The sequence below is a fragment of the Drosophila innubila genome (genome assembly GCF_004354385.1).
Source record: "Drosophila innubila isolate TH190305 chromosome 2L unlocalized genomic scaffold, UK_Dinn_1.0 4_B_2L, whole genome shotgun sequence".
Classification (NCBI taxonomy): domain Eukaryota; kingdom Metazoa; phylum Arthropoda; class Insecta; order Diptera; family Drosophilidae; genus Drosophila; species Drosophila innubila.
The window spans coordinates 14454702-14479916 of record NW_022995372.1 but is presented as its reverse complement, the minus strand read 5'-3'; the positions used below and the strand labels follow the sequence as shown (position 1 = coordinate 14479916).

General features: G+C 36.5%; 3 protein-coding genes across 5 annotated transcripts in view; 2 read left to right on the top strand and 1 right to left on the bottom strand.

The window, feature by feature from the left end:
- LOC117780255 (probable phospholipid-transporting ATPase VA) overlaps positions 1–20038 on the top strand; it is a 35647-nt gene extending 15609 nt beyond the window's left edge. The window contains exons 2-14 of one of the 3 annotated variants that reach the window (XM_034616708.1): positions 12338–12518; positions 12625–12804; positions 12863–12987; positions 13948–15021; positions 15775–16106; positions 16172–16544; positions 16628–16795; positions 16860–17199; positions 17262–17447; positions 17510–17710; positions 17775–17962; positions 18540–18625; positions 18865–20038. In XM_034616708.1, coding sequence (XP_034472599.1) covers positions 12338–12518; positions 12625–12804; positions 12863–12987; positions 13948–15021; positions 15775–16106; positions 16172–16544; positions 16628–16795; positions 16860–17199; positions 17262–17447; positions 17510–17710; positions 17775–17962; positions 18540–18625; positions 18865–18899 — 3469 coding nt within the window. In that variant the 3' untranslated portion in view covers positions 18900–20038. Of the gene's footprint in view, positions 1–12337; positions 12519–12624; positions 12805–12862; positions 12988–13947; positions 15022–15774; positions 16107–16171; positions 16545–16627; positions 16796–16859; positions 17200–17261; positions 17448–17509; positions 17711–17774; positions 17963–18539; positions 18681–18864 lie in introns of all 3 variants that reach the window. The other 2 variants (XM_034616706.1, XM_034616707.1) reach the window with 2 other exon arrangements.
- A 609-nt stretch (positions 20039–20647) lies between these two features.
- LOC117781958 lies at positions 20648–23932 on the bottom strand. The gene is made up of 2 exons (XM_034618850.1): positions 22777–23932; positions 20648–22722 (listed from the first exon to the last, which is right to left on the bottom strand). The coding sequence occupies exons 1-2, from the start codon at positions 23725–23727 to the stop codon at positions 20842–20844; spliced, it is 2832 nt and encodes a 943-aa protein (XP_034474741.1). The 5' UTR covers positions 23728–23932; the 3' UTR covers positions 20648–20841.
- A 590-nt stretch (positions 23933–24522) lies between these two features.
- LOC117780618 (DNA polymerase epsilon subunit 3) lies at positions 24523–25175 on the top strand. The gene has a single exon (XM_034617219.1). It carries the CDS (start codon positions 24612–24614, stop codon positions 25011–25013), a length of 402 nt encoding a protein of 133 aa, XP_034473110.1. The 5' UTR covers positions 24523–24611; the 3' UTR covers positions 25014–25175.
- Positions 25176–25215: the final 40 nt, after the last annotated feature.

Sequence of the window (25215 nt, the reverse complement as noted above, 5' to 3'; positions counted from 1 at the left end):
GCTTAAAATGATCCCAATGACATTAATGACCGGCAACGATTGTACACATACAATAAAGTAATCTGTTCTTAAGCTACAATTCATATATCCAGGTTATTCACTTTATAATTATTTAAATGCATCATGCTTAATTTCCAGAGAACTTGTGAACCCGATTAATTTTATTTTGAGTATCATCAAAGTACAAAACTCATTTCATTACTTGGACTAAAAATCATTAAGTTTCAGACTATACATCTATACTTTCATTAAAGACTTTTCTCAAAGCGTTATACATTACGTGACAAAATTTTAATATCATTCCGTCCGATACCGAATTTATATTTAGAAATACTCTATAGATCGCATACACACCTCCAAAAGCCATAAACGCTCCTAACAAATCGAATTAAATGCGCTAATTAAACATTTTAGATTTGCAAGTTATTGTGAAATGTCTGTCAAGTAGATTTATTTCCATCTATATGTGTTTTATCACAAACAATGAAGAGTGTGTCAAATGAGTGGGCAAAACTCAAACATTGCAAAAGTCATGCAGCAGGAAGCCAAAGAAAAGCGACACAATTTTTAGAATATTTTTACAGCACATTGAACCTCAAGATTGAGAGAGAGAGAGACAACAGTAAGTGACGAAAAGAACGATAAAGAGCTCCACAATTGACCAGTCTTAGGCGGAGACCTTAACGCTTTTGTCTCTTCTGTGTATTGCAAAATGAAAATGGTTGTTTCAATTTCTTCCATAATGCTTGTTTTTTAATCAGATCAAGCTGAGAATAATAAATCTGTATTCGTTGATAGGAGCTGATTTAACCCATTTTTAGGTTGCCGTTTTACACAGCTCTGAAAATATTTTGAATGGCGCCCAACGTAGGTAACTTAATTTAAAATATTTCTTATATTTTACTTTTTGATTTTTACCTTACTTCCATGTCTTTTATTCACAGTATACTCTCTTACTAATCAATTTAAGTTTGTGTGCCGATTTTTGTATCTATATCTAGAACTGGGTGGGAAATGGCGCCCATCGTAGACAAGCTAATCAGAATTGTTTCTAAATTTGTAGCTGATTGAAAATACACGAGTATAAATATTCATAAGTGAGTTATAAATGAATGCACGTATTTTGCAAATACTGGATTCTTTTCTCTATTTTTATATAATTGATAATATATTGGTCACGAGATTTAATCAAGAAGGCTTGAGTTGAGCAGCTTTCACAGAACTGCATGGCATGAAATTGTTTGAAATTGTTCTGCGGCTGATTGTCGATATGCCAACAATGCAAAATTTGCAATAAATAATAAACATTTGAATCGTTACAGTTCAATTTAAATTTGCGCACCCATCGAGATTGTTAGCATATGGGCTGAAATGCCACTTAATTTCATCAGTACGGCGTACTACATTGTCACTATCATTGAATTCCGCAATTCTGAACATATTCTTATTTATTGTTTATTATTAATACAGATTTCTTGGAAAATGAATGCGATTAAGAGCGCCACAAAGGGAAGATTATTAAAGTATAGTTGTTTTCCGTAATTGGAAATTCCAATTTATTAAAATAAAAGTGAAGTGTAAACAAGAAAATTTAGTTTTTGATGGCATTACAACTTATATTATATCTGTAATTTGAAAATTATTGAACCGAATCTATTCGCTTTGATCTATTTTAGTCTCAAAAACCTGTAATATGTATGTGTAAGTTTATAAAGCACATGCCGAATTCTCAGAATTAATTTCTTACACTTCAAGTTAAAACTTTTGATTTCGTCCCTTCCATTTTCAGATTATAGAACATGGATAACTTATTCAAGTGACACTTCAATGTTGTGCCTCTATCAGCTGTCGTCTGTCCCAGACGTGTCGCTGCCAAGTGTGCACTTTCACCGGAGTCTCATTAATATTCTAAACTTGGGCAGCACAGCTGTCAAGAGGGGCGTTTTTAATCCGCAACTCCTAAGCGATTAAATGGCAAAAAGTATATGTAACGTAATCAAGGTTCTGGGAAGAATATGTCTAACAACACTGTGTAAAATGGAACTTTGTAGCAAGAACCACAAAAATCAAAAAAAATATAAATAAATCAAAAACAAAAACCTCGAAAACCCAAAACGATAACCTTGAAAAGCATGCAATACAGCTCTGAAACTGGCTATTAGATTTGGCCTTTGTTGAATATAATACAATAAGCTTGCTGATGATAGCCATCGTCATCGTCACATAAATATGACAATTTGGTTAAACTATCCGATAGTAACGCTCAACTGGGAAGAGCTTTCAACCCCAACAGGCAAATCAATTTCAGTCTTGATCTCCCCATTTGGGTTAATAACTAGATAAAGCTGTCGTCGACGTTGTCGTCGTAGCTTGATGAAAGGCCTGTCTGTTTTGGCTGGGCCATACCAGTTCACATGAAAGCCAGCAACCACATGACATTGAAAATGCTTCAATATGGCAATATGGCTATACAGAAACGAGTTTTCTATACCCTCTAAATTAACAACGCGGTAAAATACAGTGGATGGTATCTTTAATTTTATTTAATTGCGAAAACACATTTTAAGATTGCATTTTTCAACTTTTTTGGGCAGTGAAAAATTGATATTTGTGGCAAGCTTTAGGCGTGTACTGAAGAATATATGAAATAATTCATATGAAAAAATGTCTCAAAAATGTATGAAGTCTTGAAAGATTTTCGCTTTCTGTGGCACCCCTGATTAAGATTAATAGTTATTTTGCAATAACAAGTCTGCAGATTAAGAATTTTAACAATTATCATCTTCTTATAAAATTAAACATTGACACTTACGATCAAATTCATTTGGCACTATCTCCGAAATTAAAGTTTTTACTGTCTTATGTATTTACATATATTTGTGATGAGTTTAAGTATTTAAAAAGAAAATTGCATTTATAAGTCCATTTCGATTAAGTAACAAATACCATAATTTCGCCTAAGATGTCCATATACAATTTGTTTATTTTATATGCTGATTATTGCAACAAAAGAAAATTTATATTTAAACTTTTGGAAACAATTATTGCGTTTTTTTATTATTATATACTGCGATCTAATGAACGATTCAAGGGATACTATGCTTACCGTTTCCTAATCCCATCTCTGAAATTGACTGAACAATTAATGCACTTAATTAACTTTTAATCTATCAAACTCTTATTATTTCATAAAGACCGTTCCAGAGTATGTTCCATTCGAGCATTCCTATATGTTGTAAGCTTAAAGCTAAAACTGCTGCCGTTAAGCAAACCGGTTGGCAATCAACTCTTCTGGCTGCTGCCCCCAGATGTTGTCTAGTAAGAATCGCCAGCGGCAGCTTCAGTTCAGCTTTTGCTGACGTTGAAAAAAAAAAAATTTTACGCTGTGATGTCAGCTGAAGTTGATGTTCTTTGCCTGCTGTTCTGCTGCTATCTGGTCAAAACTCAGCCGGCAACTTCTGCTTGTAGTTTCATTTACGTGTACGAACACACTGAGCCAACTGTCTAATGGGCGTGTTAACAATCCCGCGACCATTAAGACTCTTGGCCAAGTTTTTTGTTTGCTTTCGACATGCAACAAATGATTTGGCATACGAACTATACTTTTTTCAATATTCACATTCCATTAAATACTTACATTCGTGATTATCTGGAATTTACATAGACTACGTGTTTTTATTGACTGGTAGCCGACAACTGTCACTCAAGTTATCTCATCTCCGGCTCACAGCTCAGTTGGTTTATCGTTTTAAGTTTTGCACCTGTTGTAAAATCCACAAAGAAGATAAAATGTCTGGGCACGATAGTTACAATTGTTGTGTTGTGGCATATTTTACAGTTTTAAGAACTATCAACTTTTATTATTTTTTTACTCGTATCATCTTGTTTCTAACTTTCAAAGTCGGCTTTATTGAATGAATACAGTGTCCTTATAAGTATTCTAAAAGATATCGAACCCTTATTCCAAAATGATCGTTAGCGACAAAAAATAAATATTTCAAGAGACGGCTTTTTTTGATAAGTTAAGGATTTAAGAACAATTTTGCAACATGTAAATTTCCTTAAAAAATTTCCTTACGATCACTTCGTCAAAAGGGGTACACTCAGAGAAACTGTCCTCATATTTATTTTACGATAACTAAATTAAATAAATTACGAGCTTATTCAGAATTAGTTGAAAACTAAAATCTTATATTTTCCCTCATTTTTAGCTAATTTAATTATGTTTAAAATTCAACATATATAGTATGCTCTTAGATACAACTCTTAAAGCGATCTCTATTGATTATTTCCTTATTTTTTTCAAAGTATTCTTTCTTCTTCTCTCTCAACTTAAGCACATTTCTGAGAATTACCCATGTTGTTCAGCGTTTGAATGACACTAATTGTTAGTTTCAGCCCGTGATTGAACTTACTTGAACAAAGAACGACATTTGTTAGCTCTCCATTCTGCCCACAGTTTGTCTGCTTCTATTTACATTAGAGACTCCCAATGCTGTGAATACTCACATATGTTCATTTTATGTACATATTCGAAAAATGTATATGCAAACAAATGAAATTACTTATTTAATCTCTGACATCTAGCAATTGAACTGCAGTGACATTCTTTTGGCCTGGTATTTGGCGTATGATATGATTATTATAATTTTTGATGCATTAATTTAAAAAATAAGAATATCATTTACATAAATATTACATTATATTAAAATGATAGAAAATTATAGAGCTTATGATTATAATTTTATTATTTTCTTAATTTCATTAGAATTTGGATCTACAAAAATTAAAAATCAAAGAATTGTTTTTTGTTTTAAGTTATAGGTTTTAACATGACAGCTGGTTATCTATCATATTTGTGATATAATTGCTAGTTTCCACAAGTGCAAACTGATGTCAACTTTGTTAAATATAATAAAGAGTACTCCATATTTACGCGAAGTGCCCTTAACAGTTAACTCAGATATGCATACCCATATACAGATTACAGTACAGAAATTTCCACACTGGCCAGGTGCCCTAAAAAAGTCTCTATCTGTCTCTCTCTCTCTCTCTCTCTGTCACTCTCTTTAAATAAGCACATATCTCTAGTGACCAATAATCAGAAGTCAGTCACTGGGCATTCACAATAATACAAATGTTGGCCTTTCCCAATAATTGACCTTACTGGCTTTGTTGTTATTGTTATTATTAAATGTGTATAGGTTGCGCCAACATTCCACCAGAAAACAATAACAAATCAAGCACTGACCACCGAGAGACTGCTTTATTAATTATTAATTTAGACGCTCGTTTGGGCGAATTGTAAGGCCCAGCAATAGTCTCCATATGTGAATGCCGTCTGGCCGAGACTCTTCCTACTCAACCTCCTTCTTCGTTGAGACCGTCAGGTGCCTCTAGTCATTGTTGCCACAAATGTTGCGTGCAACCAGCAAATTATATGGCAAAATTGTCTTTTCATTTCGAACGCGTTCGAATTGTGGGCGGGGGTTTGATTTAGGGGAGGGAATGGTTTTGGGTCTAACGGCTTCAACAAAGCAAAACCGTAACGCCCATCCACCCATTTTATTTTTGGATTGGGGAGTGAGCTAGTGCTTTAACGGCGTTTACATGATTGATTCATGCGCGGCAGCTTTAGGCCAAGCTAATCGAATACATTTAATAGTGTATCAGAGTGAAAGTGTAAGCAAACTTTAAAATATTAATTACAAAAGTTAATTGCATGTTTTTATTTTTTCGTATTGACTTGTTCTACCAAGAAATGCGTTAACTTTGAGTGTATGTGTAATTTCAGCAAATGCAATTAATTTACACACTCAAATTATAGTTATTGTAGTTTTTAGTTTCCTAAGGTATTCTTATCTTATCCTTCCCTTCTAAATGGAGTACAGAGACCATATTTCATAACTCTAACTCTCACAGTCTCTGAGTTCAAAACGTTAACTTAACGTAACTGAACTGTTTTCTAATAATCTTTTTTTTAAGTCTGTACTTAAACCAGATGAGGGCAATGATTTTAACCTATTGTCATAGTTCTAATTGCTAAGCCAAATATAGGCAAATGGATCAGCCCAATTAATGCTCTGCTATCTGTGGATGACTATTAAATATATGCAAATTTACTAAAAACTGAATAAAGCCCCTACTGTTCTGTTTTCTTTCCCCACACTTTTGGTTATTCACTCGCTTTCAGCTCATAACATCTATGTGGTGGGTCGATAGGTTTCTTGGCTCCCCTATTAAATACCTCAACTCCACTATGAAGATGTTTATCTACCGTCTAGCCTCTGGATATTTTGGCCTAGAACTAAAGTAAACAACATAAACATGGTCAGTCAATATAGGGCTAATATTTACTTGGCCCTCTGGGGATTCCAGCTGAAAGTGCGTTTATGCCTCAGCTATGGGCATTTTTTTGACCTGTGCTATGAGCCACGCGCATGTGCTTACTTCTGGCCACGTTAAATGAACCCCAAGCAATCGTCCTGTAGCTCTTAGAACGCACAACAATAACAATATTCAGCCCACATGACCCACTTTAACTAACATAAATTTCTATGCAGCACATGAGTTTCCCACATCTGGAGAGGTTGATTCAATACGGGGAAAGTCCATGTTGAAGCAACTGCGTGTTTTACTGCAGTTTTCCAGATGTTAAGAAGCCTTATTTTGAGGCAGCTAGAAAAGTATATTATAAAATACGTAAATATTTTGTGTAATTATTTAAAACGCTAATCTAGCGTAGAAATCTTTATTTCCTTTCGAGTTACAAAGAAGCAAATAAGATTATCACCCTAGGCTATGAATTTTCATATCGATATTTCAGCTAATTTAGCCTGCAAATGCTTAAATCTCAGGAAAAATTCATATAATTATTTCTTTAAATAATATAGTATCCTTAGAGAAAGAAACGTCAGAGTTTTCATATCGCTAACCCTGCAAACTTATTGCTAAATTGCTGCCAACTATTGTCGAATCGTTGCAACAATTTAAATTCAATTCAGCTACAAATCCATCATTTAATAAAATCACAAGAAAACGCCTGTAATTATTTATTTAATAAGAGTATAGACGTCGACAAGGGGGCGGATCAATGTTAACAAAAGTGATTGATGCACTTAGCACATTTAATGAAGGGAACTTTCATTTTGGTAAAACCTTTCTTTGGCCGTGTTTCTCTAGCTTTTAAAAGTGCCAGTCAACAATCTACAATATGCATCTTCCGCAGTTGATGAATAATTAAAGAAATCCGCAACCTCGTGCCTTTCCGTGAAAACCCTCAGGCAAATGAACCCTCATCCAACTAATTTCAATTTTTTTTTTTTTGGGGCGGACAAAAAAATCAAGTTCAAAATGGGGGCTTTGCGTGAGTTTCGCTTTTCGTTGAGTTTGCTTTTTTCTTTGGCAAATAATTTAGCAATCAGCGGGCCATTATCATCGCATTAATTTTGCATATCGCCCAAAGGCCCAATAAATGGATGGATTGCACCCCCTCTGATCAAAGATTCAACATTCAATAACTTTGGCGGCACTTTCGATGTTAGTAAATAAATGTCGCCTTTGGGCCAATTACGTGACATGCAATAAACCAAAAACTTTGCTAAAGTTCTTTCCTTTACCAGTATTTTACACGACTGTCTGCCTTGTTAATCGACATGACACTTGCAAATGGCTGTCAGTCGCCCCCCCAGTTGTCACCTTGATTACAATAACCCCCGCGTTCTACCCTCCTCGAATTCAAGGTTTATCCATGCATATGACTTATATGTACATCTGTGGGCGCTTGACCCAAATCACAAGTGAAAGTGAAAGACTCATGCGAGGTGTGTTAATTTTAGTCTCAGTTTCAGTTTGAGTCATAGCCAAGGAACCTGATCTACAAGTAAACAAATCAGTTACAGATTGGCCAAGTTTATAAATATGCAAATGTAAATAAATAGTGTAATATATATTTAATTTGATTCAATTATCTCTCAACTGTAAATATTCGTTTACTCCAGCTACTAGCAACTAGCTACAGATTCAAATAAAACATGAAAATCAATCTCTCAAATAACACAAGGGAACACCATTTTCGTTGCATGAAATATAAAAACTGAGATTATATTTTCTCAAGGTGTTGATTTCAGCCTTTTTTTTTTCAATATTAGTCATGTAACTATTAAAATTTTGCTTCTTTATCAAACTTTTTCTTTGGGAACCATCAAAAATTCCACCTTTAAGTTTCTTTATTTTACAAGTTTGGAGCTTTTTAGATAGCTGTATCAAAATAACTAGAGCTGCTACAAAAAAAAGTAGGGTAGATTTGAAATCAACAGGCAAAAAATTTCATACAACAAACAAAAAGTGGAATTTTGTTCCCTTATGTAATCTGTAAATATAAATATATTTTTATAGCTTCTAAAATATTCTGTATGTCTGATTAATTTATACATCAATTGTAAACGATATAATGTTTAAGTGCAATATTTATCGATTTCTTATAAAGTAATGCATATTTTATTTTGATAGCTTCTAACATATTCTTTATGTCTGTTTAATTTATGCATCAATTGCAAATGATATAAAGTTTATATGCAATATTTATCGATTTCTTATAAAGTAATGCATATTTCATGAATCTGCCTTGAGTATTTATACATACATAAGAAGTACGAATAATTACTACGGAGTGTGACTATAAAAATAGTTTTCGTAAGATATAATGGTATATTATAAGTTTGTCTGTGACCTATTTATCATTAAAGGATGAATCTGCAATAAATTTTTCAGAAATACAGTACTCGCTTAATTCTTGAATGCTATGAAAACGTTTGCAAGAATTGTACAAACTCTTTAAGGTTTAAATACATATATCATCACGTTTAGTTCATTGATAGCACATAGTTAATAGAAATAACGTCATTCATTCAGTTTTTTGATAAGCTTAAATAATGAAATAATAATAATAATAAATCGTATAATCTTTATTATACGGAGGTGCCGTCACAAACACGAATACGCTTCTTGAGAAAAACGGTTACAATTCGATATCTTATCGGTCAGGTTAGACATCCAAGAAAAAAAGGTTAGAGCTATAATTTATTTAATTGAAAGTATTACTCAGATGCAAAGAAATAAAACGTCGTGTACTGCAATGTAATGCAATTAGAAAATTGTATTAAACATAACTCTACCTAAATAATTATATACAGATAGGCACATCATGTTTGTGGGAGTACTCGCTAAATTGTGTTAGAATATGCAATCTTGCTAATGACCCAATTAAAATGATGGCAAAGACTTTCACCGTCCGACAATCGCAATTCACGCATATCCGACTTGTCATTTTCCCATCGCTCCGACATTCACTGAATACGCGGGGAGTTGAAGCGGGCGGGAAGAGGTAATTCATGTTATAATAGCAATCTGAAATTCAGGCAATGCAAGGACATGACGAACACGAACAATGCCAACTAACATTGACAGCAGCAGGACGTCGGGTCAGGATCGGATCATTCTACCCCTGACACGCGAAACATGTACCAAATTACATTTGTATATCCTGTTCACTTTAAAGGTCTACGGATAATTGGGTATGCGCAATATTAAATTGGTTCGAAAACGATTCTTTTTTAATAATTTATTCGTGTTTGGCCGTATGTGTGTCTATCTATCTGTCTGTCTTTTTGCATGCATATATATTAATACTTCTTCTAAATATTCTGCAAATTTCAAAAGAATTGGACAGTAAACTCCGATGTTATGCAAATTGCTGTACTCTAGATTATCAAGAGTAGATATATTAAAGGAGAGCAGATAAATATCACAAATTTTTGCACTTTTAGTCATGTCTTCTCCTGCTCCCATATTATTATTCTGAAAATTCCATAAGAATCGCATAAAAGTGCAAAGTTATGCTTAATATTTTTGAAAGATATTTGAAATAAAAAATCAAATAAGTACACTCAGAAATAAAATCAAGATTTCCGTACTTAAACATGCCATTTTCAAGTACAAACGATCTTAAAAGCTGTCTAAGTTCGGAATTTCTGAACTTGAGAACAAAAGTCTTATTTCAAGTTCGGTTTTCGCAAGTACGGAAATCTTAAAATGAGATTTTTCGGGGATATCTTAAGTACGCTTTGGGTTTAATTCAAGTCTGTAAAAATTGAAAACATGCTACTTTAAGTAAACAAAAATCTTGAACTAAACCCAAAATGTACTTGTTTTTGGTACAAAATATTGTCATAATTAATTAACTTTAATCTTAAAACATACTCTAGTATGTGTACTAAATTTAGGCAAAATACCAAAATTAAATACTATTTAATTATGGTGTCTTTTCTTGGTTAGTGACCTTTCGGTATAGGTGCTGATTTTACCAGCGATCCAAGTTTAACTTCATATTTGCATCGCTAGAACCACTTGAGAATTCTAAGGTGCGACAATGAAAAAGAAATATCCCAAAACGTACTTGTTTTTAGTACGAAACTTCCTTTCAATCTTGAAAAAAACTATTTTAAGTACAAAAAAATCTTAAACTAGTTTAATACACATAACTTAGTTGTTTCTGGAGGTATCTTATCGAGACTCACGGATTATATATTTTCCATGGTCTTATATATTCTGACTAAGTTTGGATAAAGTCGGACTTCTATTTCGGATAGCTGCCATGAGAAGTACGAATTCGAAATTTAAGATTAATTCATACCTAACTCAAGATTTTTAGTAAACAGCTATCTTAAAATTTTTAGAACGAAACGGTATAAATTCGTACCTAATTTTAGGATGGCATATTTTTCTGAGTGTAGGCACTAGATAGCTAAGTACAAGGTATCTCATAGTCGAGTACTCTGCCCTTTTTTTCCTCTCTTACTCTTAGTCAAAACAATTTGCAAAGTGAACTTCAGTTAAAGCGAATTCGACCTGGCCCAATGCCGCTTCTTTCATAAATATCTAAGTAGCTGCATGACAACCGCATGACGCCATCATTTCATTAAAAGCCGGAATTCTGGCTATGCAGGTTCCGTCATTTTGTAAGCTTTTAGTACAATTCAAGGTCGTCAGGCAGGAGCTGATCCGCTGACCAGTTCGAATTTGGGCGGTGAACAAGTGAAAGGTAGCTATACGTGTACCTTGGCCATTATTCTGCAATTTTCTTGTTACTTTACTTAGCACTCCACTTTATTTTTTCTAATGGGGTTGGCCTTGACTCTGTTTACTCAACTGTCTATCAATTTTGTGTACATTATCCTATTCCCATTCCCGTTAGCTGTCCACTTGCTCGTATGCAAATTGTATTGCATGGCCTCATGTGACATTACGAATAATTGACAGTTGAATTGGACAATCATTAATGTTGTGCATGACAAGCTGTCTAATTTCCAACTATCTCGATTCGCATAATACCCGACTAACTAATTTGAATTAACTGAACTCTTGATGCGCACGTCATGTGCCTTTTTATTTCGATTCTATTTCGAAGGAGTAAATTAAATGATTCGAAACATTTCATTACTTTTTCTTTATTTACCAGACAAATATAAATTTGTACACATTTTTTCCATTATTAAAAATGTTGTACTTTTCTTGGTAATTGTATAGACATTTAATTTTATTTTGTATGATGAAACAAATATAAAACTTGAAAAAATTTACATAAATTTTATATTGTAAAGTGGATGGTATTTATTCAAATGATTTGACTTGTTGTTCGATCGCATTTATTCAATCTGCAACAAGTAATTCAAATGATTAGATTTCTTTGTGTAATTCATATGGTGTTAATAGATTGATTGTTTATTTATTATTTCGAAATGATTCTATTGCGTTGGATAGTTAAAATATTCCAAATGACTCTATTGCTTAGAAGTTAGTTATTTACAAGTTCTAACACAAAATATAGGAATAATATAAGTAAAACAAATGACTGGATTTCCTTGCCGAATTAAAATAATTCAATGTCTTTTATTTTAAGCAGGTTCTATTAATGATCAACAGATTCCCTTGGTTTGACTAGTGCAAATGTTCTGGTTGATTCGAGTAATTTTTTTTTCATTAATAGCATTAATATAAAATATTCAGTGGCTAATTCAAATGATCCAAATGAATTGATTTATTTGACTAACTCAAATAATGCGAATCATTTGATTGCTCTTATACAAATAGTAGTATGTAAAGCATATATGATTAGATAACTTTAAGTAATTCTTGAATATATGATTAGATTAATTTTAAGTTGCTTATAAATACTATATGTTATATGTCTTACCTTCTTAAAATTAAATAATGTTTAATACAATATTTATAATCGCATTACGTCAACTAATAATCTGTTATCTCGGATCTCTTGCAGGGAAACGGAGCGCTATAAACGAATTAAATGGCAAGATTTGCGTGTTGGAGATATAGTCCATCTGTCGAATAATGAGACGGTTCCCGCGGACATTCTATTACTTCGCACAAGTGACCCCCATGGGGTTTGCTATATTGACACCTGCGACTTGGATGGCGAAACAAATCTAAAACGCCGTGAGGTATGTGTGGAGGCGACATTAGGTTATCTCTCCCTATTTGTGTGTCTACGTGAGACATGTGCGTGTTTTCTTAATGGTATTTTTCTGTATATTATAATTTGTGCAGGTTGTACGTGGCTTTACCGAAATGCAGAATATATTTGTGCCCAGCAAGTTTATGAGTTTCGTGGAGGCGGATGCCCCAACAACAAAGCTATATAGATTCCATGGGGCCTTAATACATCCAACGGGAGAGCGTGTACCCATATCGACCGAGTGCCTTTTGTTAAGAGAAAGCAGACTGAAGGTAATATCAAAATAAGTTAAAAACTTGGTTTACAAACTAAATATTTACGGAATTTTAGAATACGGATTATATTGAAGGCATTGTTGTCTATGCCGGACATGAAACAAAGTCCATGCTAAATAATAGTGGTCCAAGGTACAAGCGCTCCCAGGTGGAACAGCAAATGAATATTGATGTGATATGGTAAGTATTTAAAAAAAAAACAAGTAGGAAAGGCTTCAGTCGAGATCCCGACATTAGGATACCCGTTACTTATTGCAATATATATAAAAGTGCTTTAAAGAAATTACTTGTATTACTTTGAAAACATTAAATCGCCATAACTGCCGTTCCACTTGTCCGATCTTGATGCGTTTCAGTGAGATTATAAATATTACTAATAAATACTAATAGATACCACAAAAAATGAATAATCTTAAAAACTGTGGGTGTGGTGGCTTTTCGCGATTTGCGAGGGCGGAGGGGGGCGTGTCAAAAATTTAAAACAAACTTGACCTGCGTGGGGTCTATAGAAATCTGTGTGCCAAATTTGGTTGCTCTATCTCTTATGGTCTCTGAGATCTAGGGGCTCCCACAGACGGACAGACGGATATGGCTATATCGACTCGGCTGTTGATGCTGATCAAGAATATATATACTTTACAGGGTCGGAGATGCCTCCTTCTCCCTGTTACATAGATTCCAACGAACACAATATTTAATTATTTTTTAAGTTACGGGTATAAAAAGACAAAAGACAAAGTTATCTTTTCGGTAAATTAAAACATTGAGTTCAATGTTTTCCTATCTATAATTAAATAAAATTAAGAAAGAACAGATAAAACTCTTAATTATTGTATTATTAAGTAATTAATCGTAAAGGTCGTAACTGAATATTCCGATAGCTAAAAAAAAAAGATATTCTAAACAACAAATCTTCAATCTGTATTTGATAAGAAATATACTCAATCTAATTAAAATACTGCAATGAAAATTTACTAATTTTACTCATAAAATAATCTGACAATCTAACGATTACATTTTATTTTGAATATGCAGATATTTTTTAACATAATTAACGTCTTAAAATATTATCCTCGAGTAATTTATATTTTATAATTAGCCCTTAACAAATAATACTCGTTGATGATACTCCATTTGCAGGTGTGTGATAATATTGTTGATCCTTTGCGTTGTTGGCGCCATCGGCTGCACCATGTGGCTGCGCTCCTTTGTTAACTTTCCCGTGCCCTATTTGCCGTTTCCCGTTGACCCCGCCTACGAGGGCATGCTGACCTTTTGGACTTACATCATCATACTGCAGGTGATGATACCGCTCTCACTGTACGTGACCATTGAGCTGTGCAAGATATTGCAAGTGTTCCACATACACAACAACATTGATTTGTATGACGCGGATACCAACAAACAGACGGAATGTCGTGCCATGAATATAACCGAGGAACTGGGTCAGATTCAACATATATTCTCGGATAAAACGGGCACATTGACCGAGAACAAGATGATCTTCCGTCGCTGTGTGGTCAATGGTGCCGACTACAATCATCCGCCATCAGAGCTGGAGAAACTGTATGCTAAGCCAGGAGCACCAGCTCCTCCGCTGTTGCCCAACGAAGCCCTAATCGATGACATGACACAGTTGAGTGGAGGAGCATTTCTCACACCAAATGCACAGCGTATACAGGAGTTCCTGGTCGTGATGGCCATCTGCAATACGGTGATCGTTAGTGCGGCACCGCATCGCGATCTCATGAATGCCAGCGGGGTCATTGAGCTGCATCAAAGCGGCAGCAATCCGACCATGAACTCCTCTCCAGCCACAGTGAAACATGTGCGTTCGATGCGGGGAAAACTGTTAACCACCACAACGACGACGACGACAACAACTATACTGAATGGTGGAGCACAACCGGCTGCAATGGCTATGCCAGCGGATCGATATACACGGCTGGCCGAGTCGCGATCTGTGACACCGTCGCCGCCTCCTAATCTGCTGTTTGCAATGCCCGCACAGAGTCATCAACCGACCTTGTCGCCCATCAGCAGTTCACCGGAGTCTACGCCCAATTCGGAATCACCATCGCCGCCAATGAAGAACAAGGCGATCTCGAACAGCATTTCACCAACGGGTCGAGCCAAGGCTGTGATCAACTCCAAGATTACCAGCATAGCCACCTTTCTGAATGCCAAGACACAAGGCAAGCGACTCAAGATCAAGTAAGAGCAAACTGAGATTACGAGGGTGGGTTGATGAGTCAGTGACCGAAACGGGGAATAACGAACCTCGTTTAATCTAATTTATATTGTGTTTGAAAGATAATAGTCAAAATTAATACTAAACAATTGGCAAACAAGGAAGAAATAATAATTACATGTTTTTTTATGAGTAACATATTTAGATATATTTAATTTTATATTAGCTTAATTTCAAACTAGCGAGAAATAATGAAAACATTATCTTAACTTGAATTTCTTTACATTTAAGTAGTTGTTTATTTAATTATTTTAATCTCTTGATTTCGAAACGTCGAAACGAATTTAAAAGATATTCAGGCTGCTATGAAAACATTTCTTTTTCATCAGAATGTGGAAATATTTTATGAATTTGTCTACGAATTAGTTCCACATCTAAGAGACTCTCCGGAGTTAGCTTTATATTGTTATTATTTATTTCCAAATTTAATAAAATAGATCGGTGGAAAGATATTTCAATAAAATTGTCAGGTTGTTTTTGAAGAAATTCTTTTTTAGAGACCTTGATTAATCTTGTCATTTGGAAGACATATAGAAGTTATAGGACCCTACATAGAGTGAATTACTTTAAAAGAAGATTGGGTTGATATATAATTGTTTTCCCCATTTTAAAAAGTTCTGTTTTATTACTTAGTTCAATAACTTATCAGGCCACTCTCGCATTATCTTCTAATGTATCTTTAATTTCATGTTAATAACTTTCCACTTTCATTGTAGTGAAACAAAGACACAAACTATCTACAGAACCGCCGATGGACGTCCTCTTTACGAGGCCGAGAGTCCGGACGAGCTGGCGCTTGTCAATGCCGCTTACAGCTACGATTGTTGCCTACTGAATCGCAGTCCCAATCATATCCTGGTGAGCATGCCCACGGCAAGCGCCACCGTCGAGTACGAGATACTCAAGATACTGCCCTTCGACTCCAGTCGCAAGTGCATGTCTATTGTGGTGCGGCAAACGGGCACCCAAGAGATCGTTCTGTACACAAAGGGTGCGGACAGCTCCATCATGCCCGTGCTGGCACCGTGTGCTCACAATAGTGCTGAAGGTAAATATATAACAAGAGAAAGGAGATAAGTTGGATCATATTTTAACTCTTCCATGCCTTTCCAGGTTTGCTCCGCGAACAGACGCAGCAGCAGCTGGATCGCTATGCGAGGGAAGGTCTTCGCATTCTTGTGATGGCCAAGCGAACGTTAAATGCTGCCGACTACACGGATTGGTGGGCACGTCATCAGGAAATTGAAATGTCCCTGGATAATCGTGAACGACGACTGCGCGACTCATTCGCAAAGCTCGAAAACAATTTGACGCTACTTGGAGCAACTGGCATTGAGGATCGACTGCAGGATGGTGTACCCGAGACGATAGCTTCGCTACTTGCAGCGGGCATATCCGTCTGGGTGCTGACAGGAGATAAACCCGAAACGGCCATCAATATTGCCTACTCCGCAAAGCTTTTCACTCAGCAAATGGAGCTGATCAAGTGAGTATTTTTTAGTGATCGCTTATCTATTGATATTCCTTGGCAGCGGGTATTATTATACTTATAAATATTTATAATCACAGGCTGACCGCTCGTTCTCGGGATGCTGCTGAGACGGCTATTAATTTCTTTCTGACGGATTTGAGAAATGCCAAGGCGACAACATCCACTGGGTATAGTCTAACGCCACGCAGCAAACCACGTGCTTTGGTTGTGGATGGCAAGACGCTGACCTTTATACTAGATTCCAAGTATGCTCCTTTTACTTATACATATACATGCAGAATGGCATTTAATTTAAATTTACTCTTGTAGATCAAAGTTGATTCTGCCTTTTCTGAAGCTGGCCACAGCCTGCGCCTCGGTGCTCTGCTGTCGTTCGACGCCTCTGCAAAAGGCCTATCTGGTCAAGGTGGTTAAGGAGGAGCTGAATCTGCGCACTCTGGCCATTGGCGACGGGGCCAACGATGTCTCCATGATACAGATGGCAGATGTGGGCGTGGGTATCTCTGGACAAGAGGGCATGCAAGCTGTCATGGCTGCAGACTTTACACTATCGCGCTTTCGTTACCTGGAAAGACTGTTGCTCTCACATGGCTATTGGTGCTATGATCGCCTGGCACGCATGATACTCTACTTCTTTTACAAAAATGCGGTAGGCAGAAAAACCTTTGGAGTACTTAATTTCTTTCAACTAATTGTATTTTTTTTTTGTAGGCTTTTGTTTTTCTAATATTCTGGTATCAATTGTATTGCGGCTTCTCTGGCTCTGTAATGATGGACCAAATGTATCTAATGCTCTACAATTTACTCTTCACTTCACTGCCGCCCCTCGCAATTGGTGTCTACGATAATCGAGTTCCGGAGGATTTGCTCTTAAAGAATCCATATCTCTATAAAAACGTAAATAATGAACACATATAATGTTGTCAAGTGCTGAAATCAATTTTTTATGCATTTTACAGGGTCGCTTGGGTCTTGTCTATAGGCCACATGACTTTTGGCTGATATTATTGGACTCCCTCTATCAGTCTCTTGTCATATTCTTTGTGTCTCTCTGTGCGTATGCAGAAAGTGACGTGGGAATTTGGGAATTCGGTACAACCATTACAGCAAGTTGTCTTTTTGCCAACTTAGTGCATTGTGGAATTGAAATCCGATCCTGGGTAAGCTTGAAATGCATACCCAATGCGAATTTTGCTCTAATAATGTTATCATTTATTTCTTTAGACGGTGCTGCATGTTATTTCCATAATGCTGAGTCTGGGATCGTTCTATTTCTTTTCCATTACGTACAACTCCATGTGCGTCAATTGCTTCGGACTGCCCTCCACCTACTGGGTCATCTTTAAATGCTTTGCCTCAACGGTGCACTGGCTGGTCATATTGCTTTCCACAGTGGTTGCAGTGCTGCCACGGTAAGTTCTCTACATAATTTAACTGGTACCTCGTACGAATTGCGAAGATTTTTGTTAGAACAACGAAGGAGGAATCTAAGAATTAAATTTAATAAAACCGAAAGAAGATTGAAAAAATTATGATGCAATAATTGGGAAAATCAAATTAGAAAAATATTTTAACTTCGAAAATTCGGCGAAAATTCCGTTCATTATTATTGGGAAATAATTCGGATTCTTCGGAGCCCAGTTGAGTTGGTTTTCCTTAAAATTCATACTCAATTGATTCAAATATATATAAAATGGTTTGACGAAATAATTTCTTAAGAGAGTTTTGGAAGTTATCCCAAATGTTAAACAGTAAAAGCAGAATTCAACAATATTTTATTAAATATTTTGGTTTAACATTTTTGAATCATGATATTTATAATTTTATATATTTTACCAATTTTAATTTTCGAATTATAATAATGAAGTGCTTTTTTTATGTGTTCAATTATTTTCAAAAATTAAGGTATACTTTTGTTTAATTTTTTTTAAATTCTCTTTGGCAACCATTTAGTTACATTGTTTTCTTCTTATGCATTTTTCCCTCTAGATTGCTACTGAATACAGTGCGCACCTCCATGTGTCCCGACGACAGCACCAAAGTCATCCTGCAAAACAAACGTGAGCGCAGCAGAGGTGAGGGTTTATTAGTTACATGGTCGCGCTCGACGTCAGCCTCATCAATATATAGGTAAAAGGCACAAAATAAATAGAAAGCTGTGAAATATTAAAAGTTCTTTTTGCACGATTTTATTATAATGAATTATTCTTTTTAGACATGCATGAAGATTTTAATTTTTTATGATTTTGTGTCCTTTTATTTATACATTGTATTGCAAATTTGTATTTAATAGTAATTAATTTTCTTTTTGCAGAATCGCCGATTATGGGTCTAAGAATCAGATTATAACAACGATTACCTGATCCAGCGCCAAGTTGCAACACTCACTACAATTACGAAAATCACAACCCAATACTTACTACACATGTGCTTTCAGTTTAAAAGTGTGGCCTTTCGACACCGATTAATATATAATTTAGAATAAATTAATTAAGTTAACCCACTGCAACTCTCTAGTTTCTGAAATTCACTTCTGAAAGCGTAGTTATACTTAGTAGAAATTTAGATTGATTATATGTGTATTAGTTATAATGATATTTGTTAAAAAAAATGGATTATTAATTACTGAATTAATTATATAGCATATTTAAGTTACAAAATTTGCCTTAATATTAAAACGCATCAATAAGAAACAATTGCAAAAGCTATAATATATACACAATTTAGAAATATATGTCTCATAATTTATGAATATTTATTGTATATAAGTAGGATATTAATATATGTACATGTATATCAAAATGTATACGTATTTTCCTACGCATATTTAGTGCATATAGCCAGCCACCTAATTAATTAGAGTAATCTTAACACATGCGACGCAATTATTATTAAACAAAAAAAACTGATTAAAACAATACTATATTTGAAACTATATGTTTGCGTGCAATCTATATGGATTATTTAAGCGATTATCATAAAAAAAAAAAAGAATACAAAAAAACGATAACTTTTAATACTGGACAATTCAAAAAGAACCGAACTTCAACGTTCGATGTTTGTGAAAAGGCTGTGATTCTACACTCATGAGAAATATATCTATAAATAAGCAAAACAACCATTTACATGCATATATTATATAGTTTCATTAATTCAAGTATTATTAAACAAACTCACATACGTTTCTCTTTAGTTTGTTGTCAAAAACAAATTGAATTTTCTACTTTTATAATTTGAGCAACTGTCAAACGATAACTATGTCTATATCCATTAATTGTTCTAAACTATTTACCTTAACTGTATGTATATCGTTTCTAGAGAGAACAATATAACAACAATTAAATAATACAAAAAAAATGCAATAATTTAGTGTACGTTAAAAATTAAAACAACAACAAACATAAAAAAACAACGTTAGCTGAATATTTACATTGTTAAAAAGCAAAAAAATCATTAAATGAAATAAATGTATATTTACTTAAAAATATTAAAATTTCTGATCTTTGTTTTATTTCAACAATTTGTCATACTCGAATAAAATTTTCTAAGATAGATTTTATAAATATCAATCACTTTCTGATTGTACAAAAAGTACTATTTCACCCAAACTACCTTGGACTAATTACGATACTCATATACTGTGCAAAACTTAAACAAATTGGATTGCAATCAAACTACATCATTACTTTTGAGTTATAGTCATGGTTTCAAACAAATCTTCTTTGTTTTTAGTTTTGTATGGCTTATATTCTCTTAATTGTACGGCGTTGATTTTTTTCTCGGAATATTTCAGGCTACAAGTTTTGGAAAGACACGATAGGTCAAAAAAGGTAGGTGGCTTTTGAGTAAATATGTCGACAACATAAAATTTTTGTGTTAAGTCCGGTCGTGTCTTTTTTTAACTATCAGTTTTACAAATAAATTTAAAAAAAAATCAAATAATTAATTTAATGACTTTTTAAAAAAATATAAATTTTATTATCTCACTAACTTTAATTTAATAAAAAAAAATGTCTTAATATTGTTATTTATTGATAGTCAGCAAATCGCTTTGTATTTGTATTTAAAAAAATTTTATCGAGGCGAATCAAGTTTATATAAATATGTATTTTAATTGAATGCGAGCCATATAAAAATATATACATATGTAATAACATATACTAAAGGTATACCTAAAAATAGCTTATTGATCAACAACTAATATCCCAGAGAATTTGGAACTAGACAAAAGGTAAACGAGTAACATCAATACACATGGCATGTATGGTTTGATTGTGACTTGGGCCAATGACTAGGACTGTTTATCCATTTGGGCCACGCCGAGATTGCAATTGCCAAGAAAATCTAGCTCTCCGCTCTTGGCGATGACGCGTCCAATGTCGTAGGGAAGCAAAGCTAGCTCCAAGTTAGCTGCCGCTGGGGGCAGCGTCTCTATTGCATGTGGTTGCTGCTGTTGTTGTTGCAGCTTGCTTGCCACAGCACGTCGCACCAACCTCTCTACAAACATTCGTAGCACATGTGCGAGAAGTGTAAGAGCTAAGGATTGGGAGACACCCGGCACGCTCTGTTCCGTCTCCAGAACTATGCCCACATCCTTGCACATGTCACGCACCAGCTGTGAGGCAGCATCCAGATCCTCGGGAGGCGGTAAATATAGCATCTGTTGGTTATTAGAATTATTAGTTACGTGGGTAGGCCGACGAGTTAGAGATTTAGGTGGATCCAAGCCAAGCACATCGACTATCTGCTGATTCTCCAGCTGTTGCTCACGACATTGCAGACGTTTCGCTTGCTCCGTTAGCCAACTGTCCAGGCGGGTTCGTGGGGTGAGACTACAATACGCTTGGAATTGTGACTGCGGTTCATCCTTTAGCTGCTGTTGAACGCGCTCCGACAAGGGAGCAAGCTTTGAGGCTGCTTTCTCTCGGGTAACACAAAGCATTTTTAGAGGCGGCGTATAGCCGTGGAGGCGGGCAAAGGCCACAATCTCGCGTACACTCCAGAAGTGCTCCTTGCAGCTGGAATGCAGATGCTGCAGACGTTGATGTTGCCGCATGCAACGTGCTAGCACGCGACCGCGCATGTACTCGAAGAAGCGTTGACGCAAAGCGGGCTGGGCCAGGAATGCCGATAGTGTTTGGCCACCAAAGACGTATTCGTTGCCCAATCCACCAGTCAATGGCAATCGACGGAGCAGGAACTCCACAGCGCTGCGCATACTCTGAAACGGAATGCCGTTGAAGAGCTGTTCCAGACGCATTCGTTGACTTTGCGGCATCACTGGCACTGACATCGTTTCATGACTGCTCATGTTGGCATAGCCATGATCGTTTTGGATGCACTGCAGAATGTGCCAGCGCTTGGACAACTGTTGTGTTGGCTGCTTGAGCAGACTGAGCTGTGGCTTCAACAGCGACTGTTGCTTGGCGGCCTGCTTCAGCTTCGACTGCATCGGATCTATGAAGTAGAGTCTGCCCGCCTTCTGGAACACCACATTCTTAACCTGTCCCTTGGTGTGTCCATTCTGCTGCTTCTTGCTACTGCTAATTCCATTCAAGGGCAGGTGAGATGCATGTGGACGCATAGTGGACACTGTATCCATGGAATTGAGGCGCAGCTGCATTTTGCTGGGCGTTGCTGGTGCGGGTGCGAGTACGGGTGCAGTTTTCTTAGGGCTACTTAGCTTCAAAGGCTCCGAGACGAGCACCGTGGGCTCAATTTGCTCAATGTCGTCACTCAACTCGATCTTGTTGATGCAGGCAAACAGATTGTCATCTAGCTCCTCCTTGTTTTGCGTTATAGATATAGTGCGCGGCTTGGAGCTTTCCATAGGTAAGAGAAATGTATATGGAGCAGGTGTCGTCGTGGAAGACTCTCGCTTAATTGTCACTGGCGTCGTCGTCGTCGTCATAATTTCAGGCGTAGCATTCGCATTGGAACGCAGCCAAACCTCGACAGTTGTTTCACCACCCATGGTGTGTAATCCACACATGGTCTTGTCCAGCACAATGTTGTGCATTAGCTGAACTGGCTTCTGCTGCAGATGGTCTTGAAAGTACAGCTGAATACGCAAGGGGAACTCACCCCAGCCGCGACGTGTCAGCTGAAATGGTGGAGAGTGTACGTCCACAATGTCGTTGGGTCGATACGAATGATGCAGCTGAAAGCGCACCTAAAAAATGACATGTTAATACACAGCTGAGACTTTTGTAATCTGTTGACTCACCTTCTTGAGATACGTTTCCAACGGTTGGGGCAGATTCTTGCCCTGCACGTAGACCAGCCATTTGTAGGCCAAGCCTTGGCTACCCCGAGAATCCCGCGCCTCGGAGTCAGCGCCTCCTATGTACTTGGATGTGTTGCCGACCACAAAGTGGAATTTGTTTTTGTTATTCAAGCGGGAGGTATTCAGGGCCGGCACTGAAGCGACCTCTAGTTCCTGCTGACGCTTGTAAGCCTGCTGGCTGGTGCAAGGTTGCTCATCACGACTAGGTGCATCCGTCTTCTTTACCTCCTCCTGTGTGTGATCCGTAACAATGCCCTGTTCGCGTATCTTCTGTTGCCGTCGACGCTCCGCTCGCCGATGCGCCGGATTTCGCAGTCGAATCGTCTGTTTGGCCAGCGTTGCGGCTGTTCGCTCGGGCAGGTGTAGTTGAATGGGTGCTGGACGTTTGCCCACAATCTTCTTGATGGCAGGATGCAATGGCAATTGGACACCGTCATGTTCAGCCCCATCGCCGAACAATGTGTCACGCGATCGCACTCGAGCGACATCTGCTGCCGTCAGCGTCACCTGTTGCTTCTTGTAGTATTCGCTGACCACATGGTAGCGCAGCTTATCCAGGAGCTGGCGTGCCTGCAACAATCGATTATCAATCTCGCTTAACTGTTGCTCCTTCAGGGTCAATTCCTTTTGGAATTCGGTGCGCACAATATCCTCAATGCGTTTCAATTGCGCCACGCTGTCAACTGCAATTCGTGGCGTGTTGTTGGCCACATCCTGTTGAGTCCGTATCGCGTCATTTGAATTGGAGTCCTGCTCGAGCTTAGCGCGTTTCTCCTTTTCGCTATCTGGATTATCGTAATGAAATCCGTAATCCGGATCATGGTACTCGCTGTGCTTACGTTTCTTTGGCGTTGTCGTTGTCTTCGACGGCGACGCCGTCGAATTCTCCATGTGCGTGTGCGCGCTGTTGTAAGGTGGCACAGCCACAGGTCCCGTATCACCTGGGTTCAAAATAAAACGGCTCAAAGACACTTTTAAACTGTCTTGTGCACATTTATGCCGTTGTTTGGTAGTAAATTACCAAGCGTGGGAACTACTTGATAAATAAACGCGGAAAATGTTTATGCTGTGCAGTGCTGACAACTTGCTTTAATAGTCATGTCGCCACAAAAAACGGGTTGGCAGGGTTCATTCGCGGATTTAAGTCCATTTTCAATTGGTTATCATTCTCCAAAATCTGCAACTTCTATAATTTATTATTAATAGTTTTATTTAACTTCTATATTAAATTGTTAATTTTGTTTGCAAAATTGTTGCTAAGAACATATTTCGTATCTATGTGTTTGTGTATCGATATTCTTTACGACAATAACAATGTTCATCTCTACAAACCACGCGACTTGAATTGCTCAACACTGGCCGAATCATTTGCATTAGGGCTGCAAAAGTATGCTATCAACAGCGATGGTTTAAACCATCGATAAATGGAAGGTTCTCTCGAAAATTATGAAGATAGTTTATACAGCGTAGAAAGTGGTCAAGCTACAGATTTATAAAAAGTCAACTGTATTTTAAATAAAATAAAATAATGACAAAAATAAGTCTTTATAAATAATGCCATGAAAATACTTATATTCTTACAAAGCAGTCACCAATCAATGATAAATCGATGGGTGGATAACATCGATATATCACAAATATTATTTTTATTAACTATCAATGCTTTTCCAGCCCTATCATCTGTACTTTAACGCGGGAAAAAAGAGCACAGCGCATTTGGCGCAAGACTAGCACTTCTTATTATTATAAATAATTGTACATAAAATAGCTACAATATGGTGGAACGCATTGAGGACTTAAATTTACCAAACGCTGTGATTGCCCGCTTGATAAAGGAAGCCATACCGGATGGCTCCAATGTAAGCAAAGAAGCTCGTGCCGCAATTGCAAAAGCGGCTTCAGTTTTTGCAATCTTTGTGACTTCCTCCTCGACGGCATTGGCGCACAAACAAAACCATAAGACTATTACAGCGAAGGACATACTACAAACGCTAAACGAACTGGATTTCGAAAGCTTTGTCCCGTCGCTAACTCAAGACTTAGAAGTATATCGAAAGATGATAAAGGATAAAAAGGAAAGCAAAGCCAATAACAAGAAGGATGCCAGTACCGGAGATGCCGCAGCAAGTAGCAGCTCAGTTGCAGCGGTTGATGAAAACGGAGACGCTAATGAATAAATCTCCAACTACCGACGCGTCGCGACGCCGGAAATACTTGTACTGGCTGTTTAAAGTTTATTTACGAGTAACATCTAATTGCATATTGTCTATAGAAATTTATTGTTAGTATTAGTTTTATAAATAAATAAGAAAAGATAAAATTAAGGAAAAGATACAATAGTTTTTGTTGTACAAATTTATTTACAAGTTTTCAACAACA

Excerpts from the sequence above, each read along its gene's own strand:
- LOC117780618 (XM_034617219.1), top strand. The coding sequence starts at position 24,612 with ATGGTGGAACGCATTGAGGACTTAAATTTACCAAACGCTGTGATTGCC.
- LOC117781958 (XM_034618850.1), bottom strand. The coding sequence starts at position 23,727 with ATGGAGAATTCGACGGCGTCGCCGTCGAAGACAACGACAACGCCAAAG. Across the intron at positions 22,723-22,776 it reads TGGAAACGTATCTCAAGAAG|GTGCGCTTTCAGCTGCATCA; the intron begins GTGAGTCAACAG and ends GTCATTTTTTAG.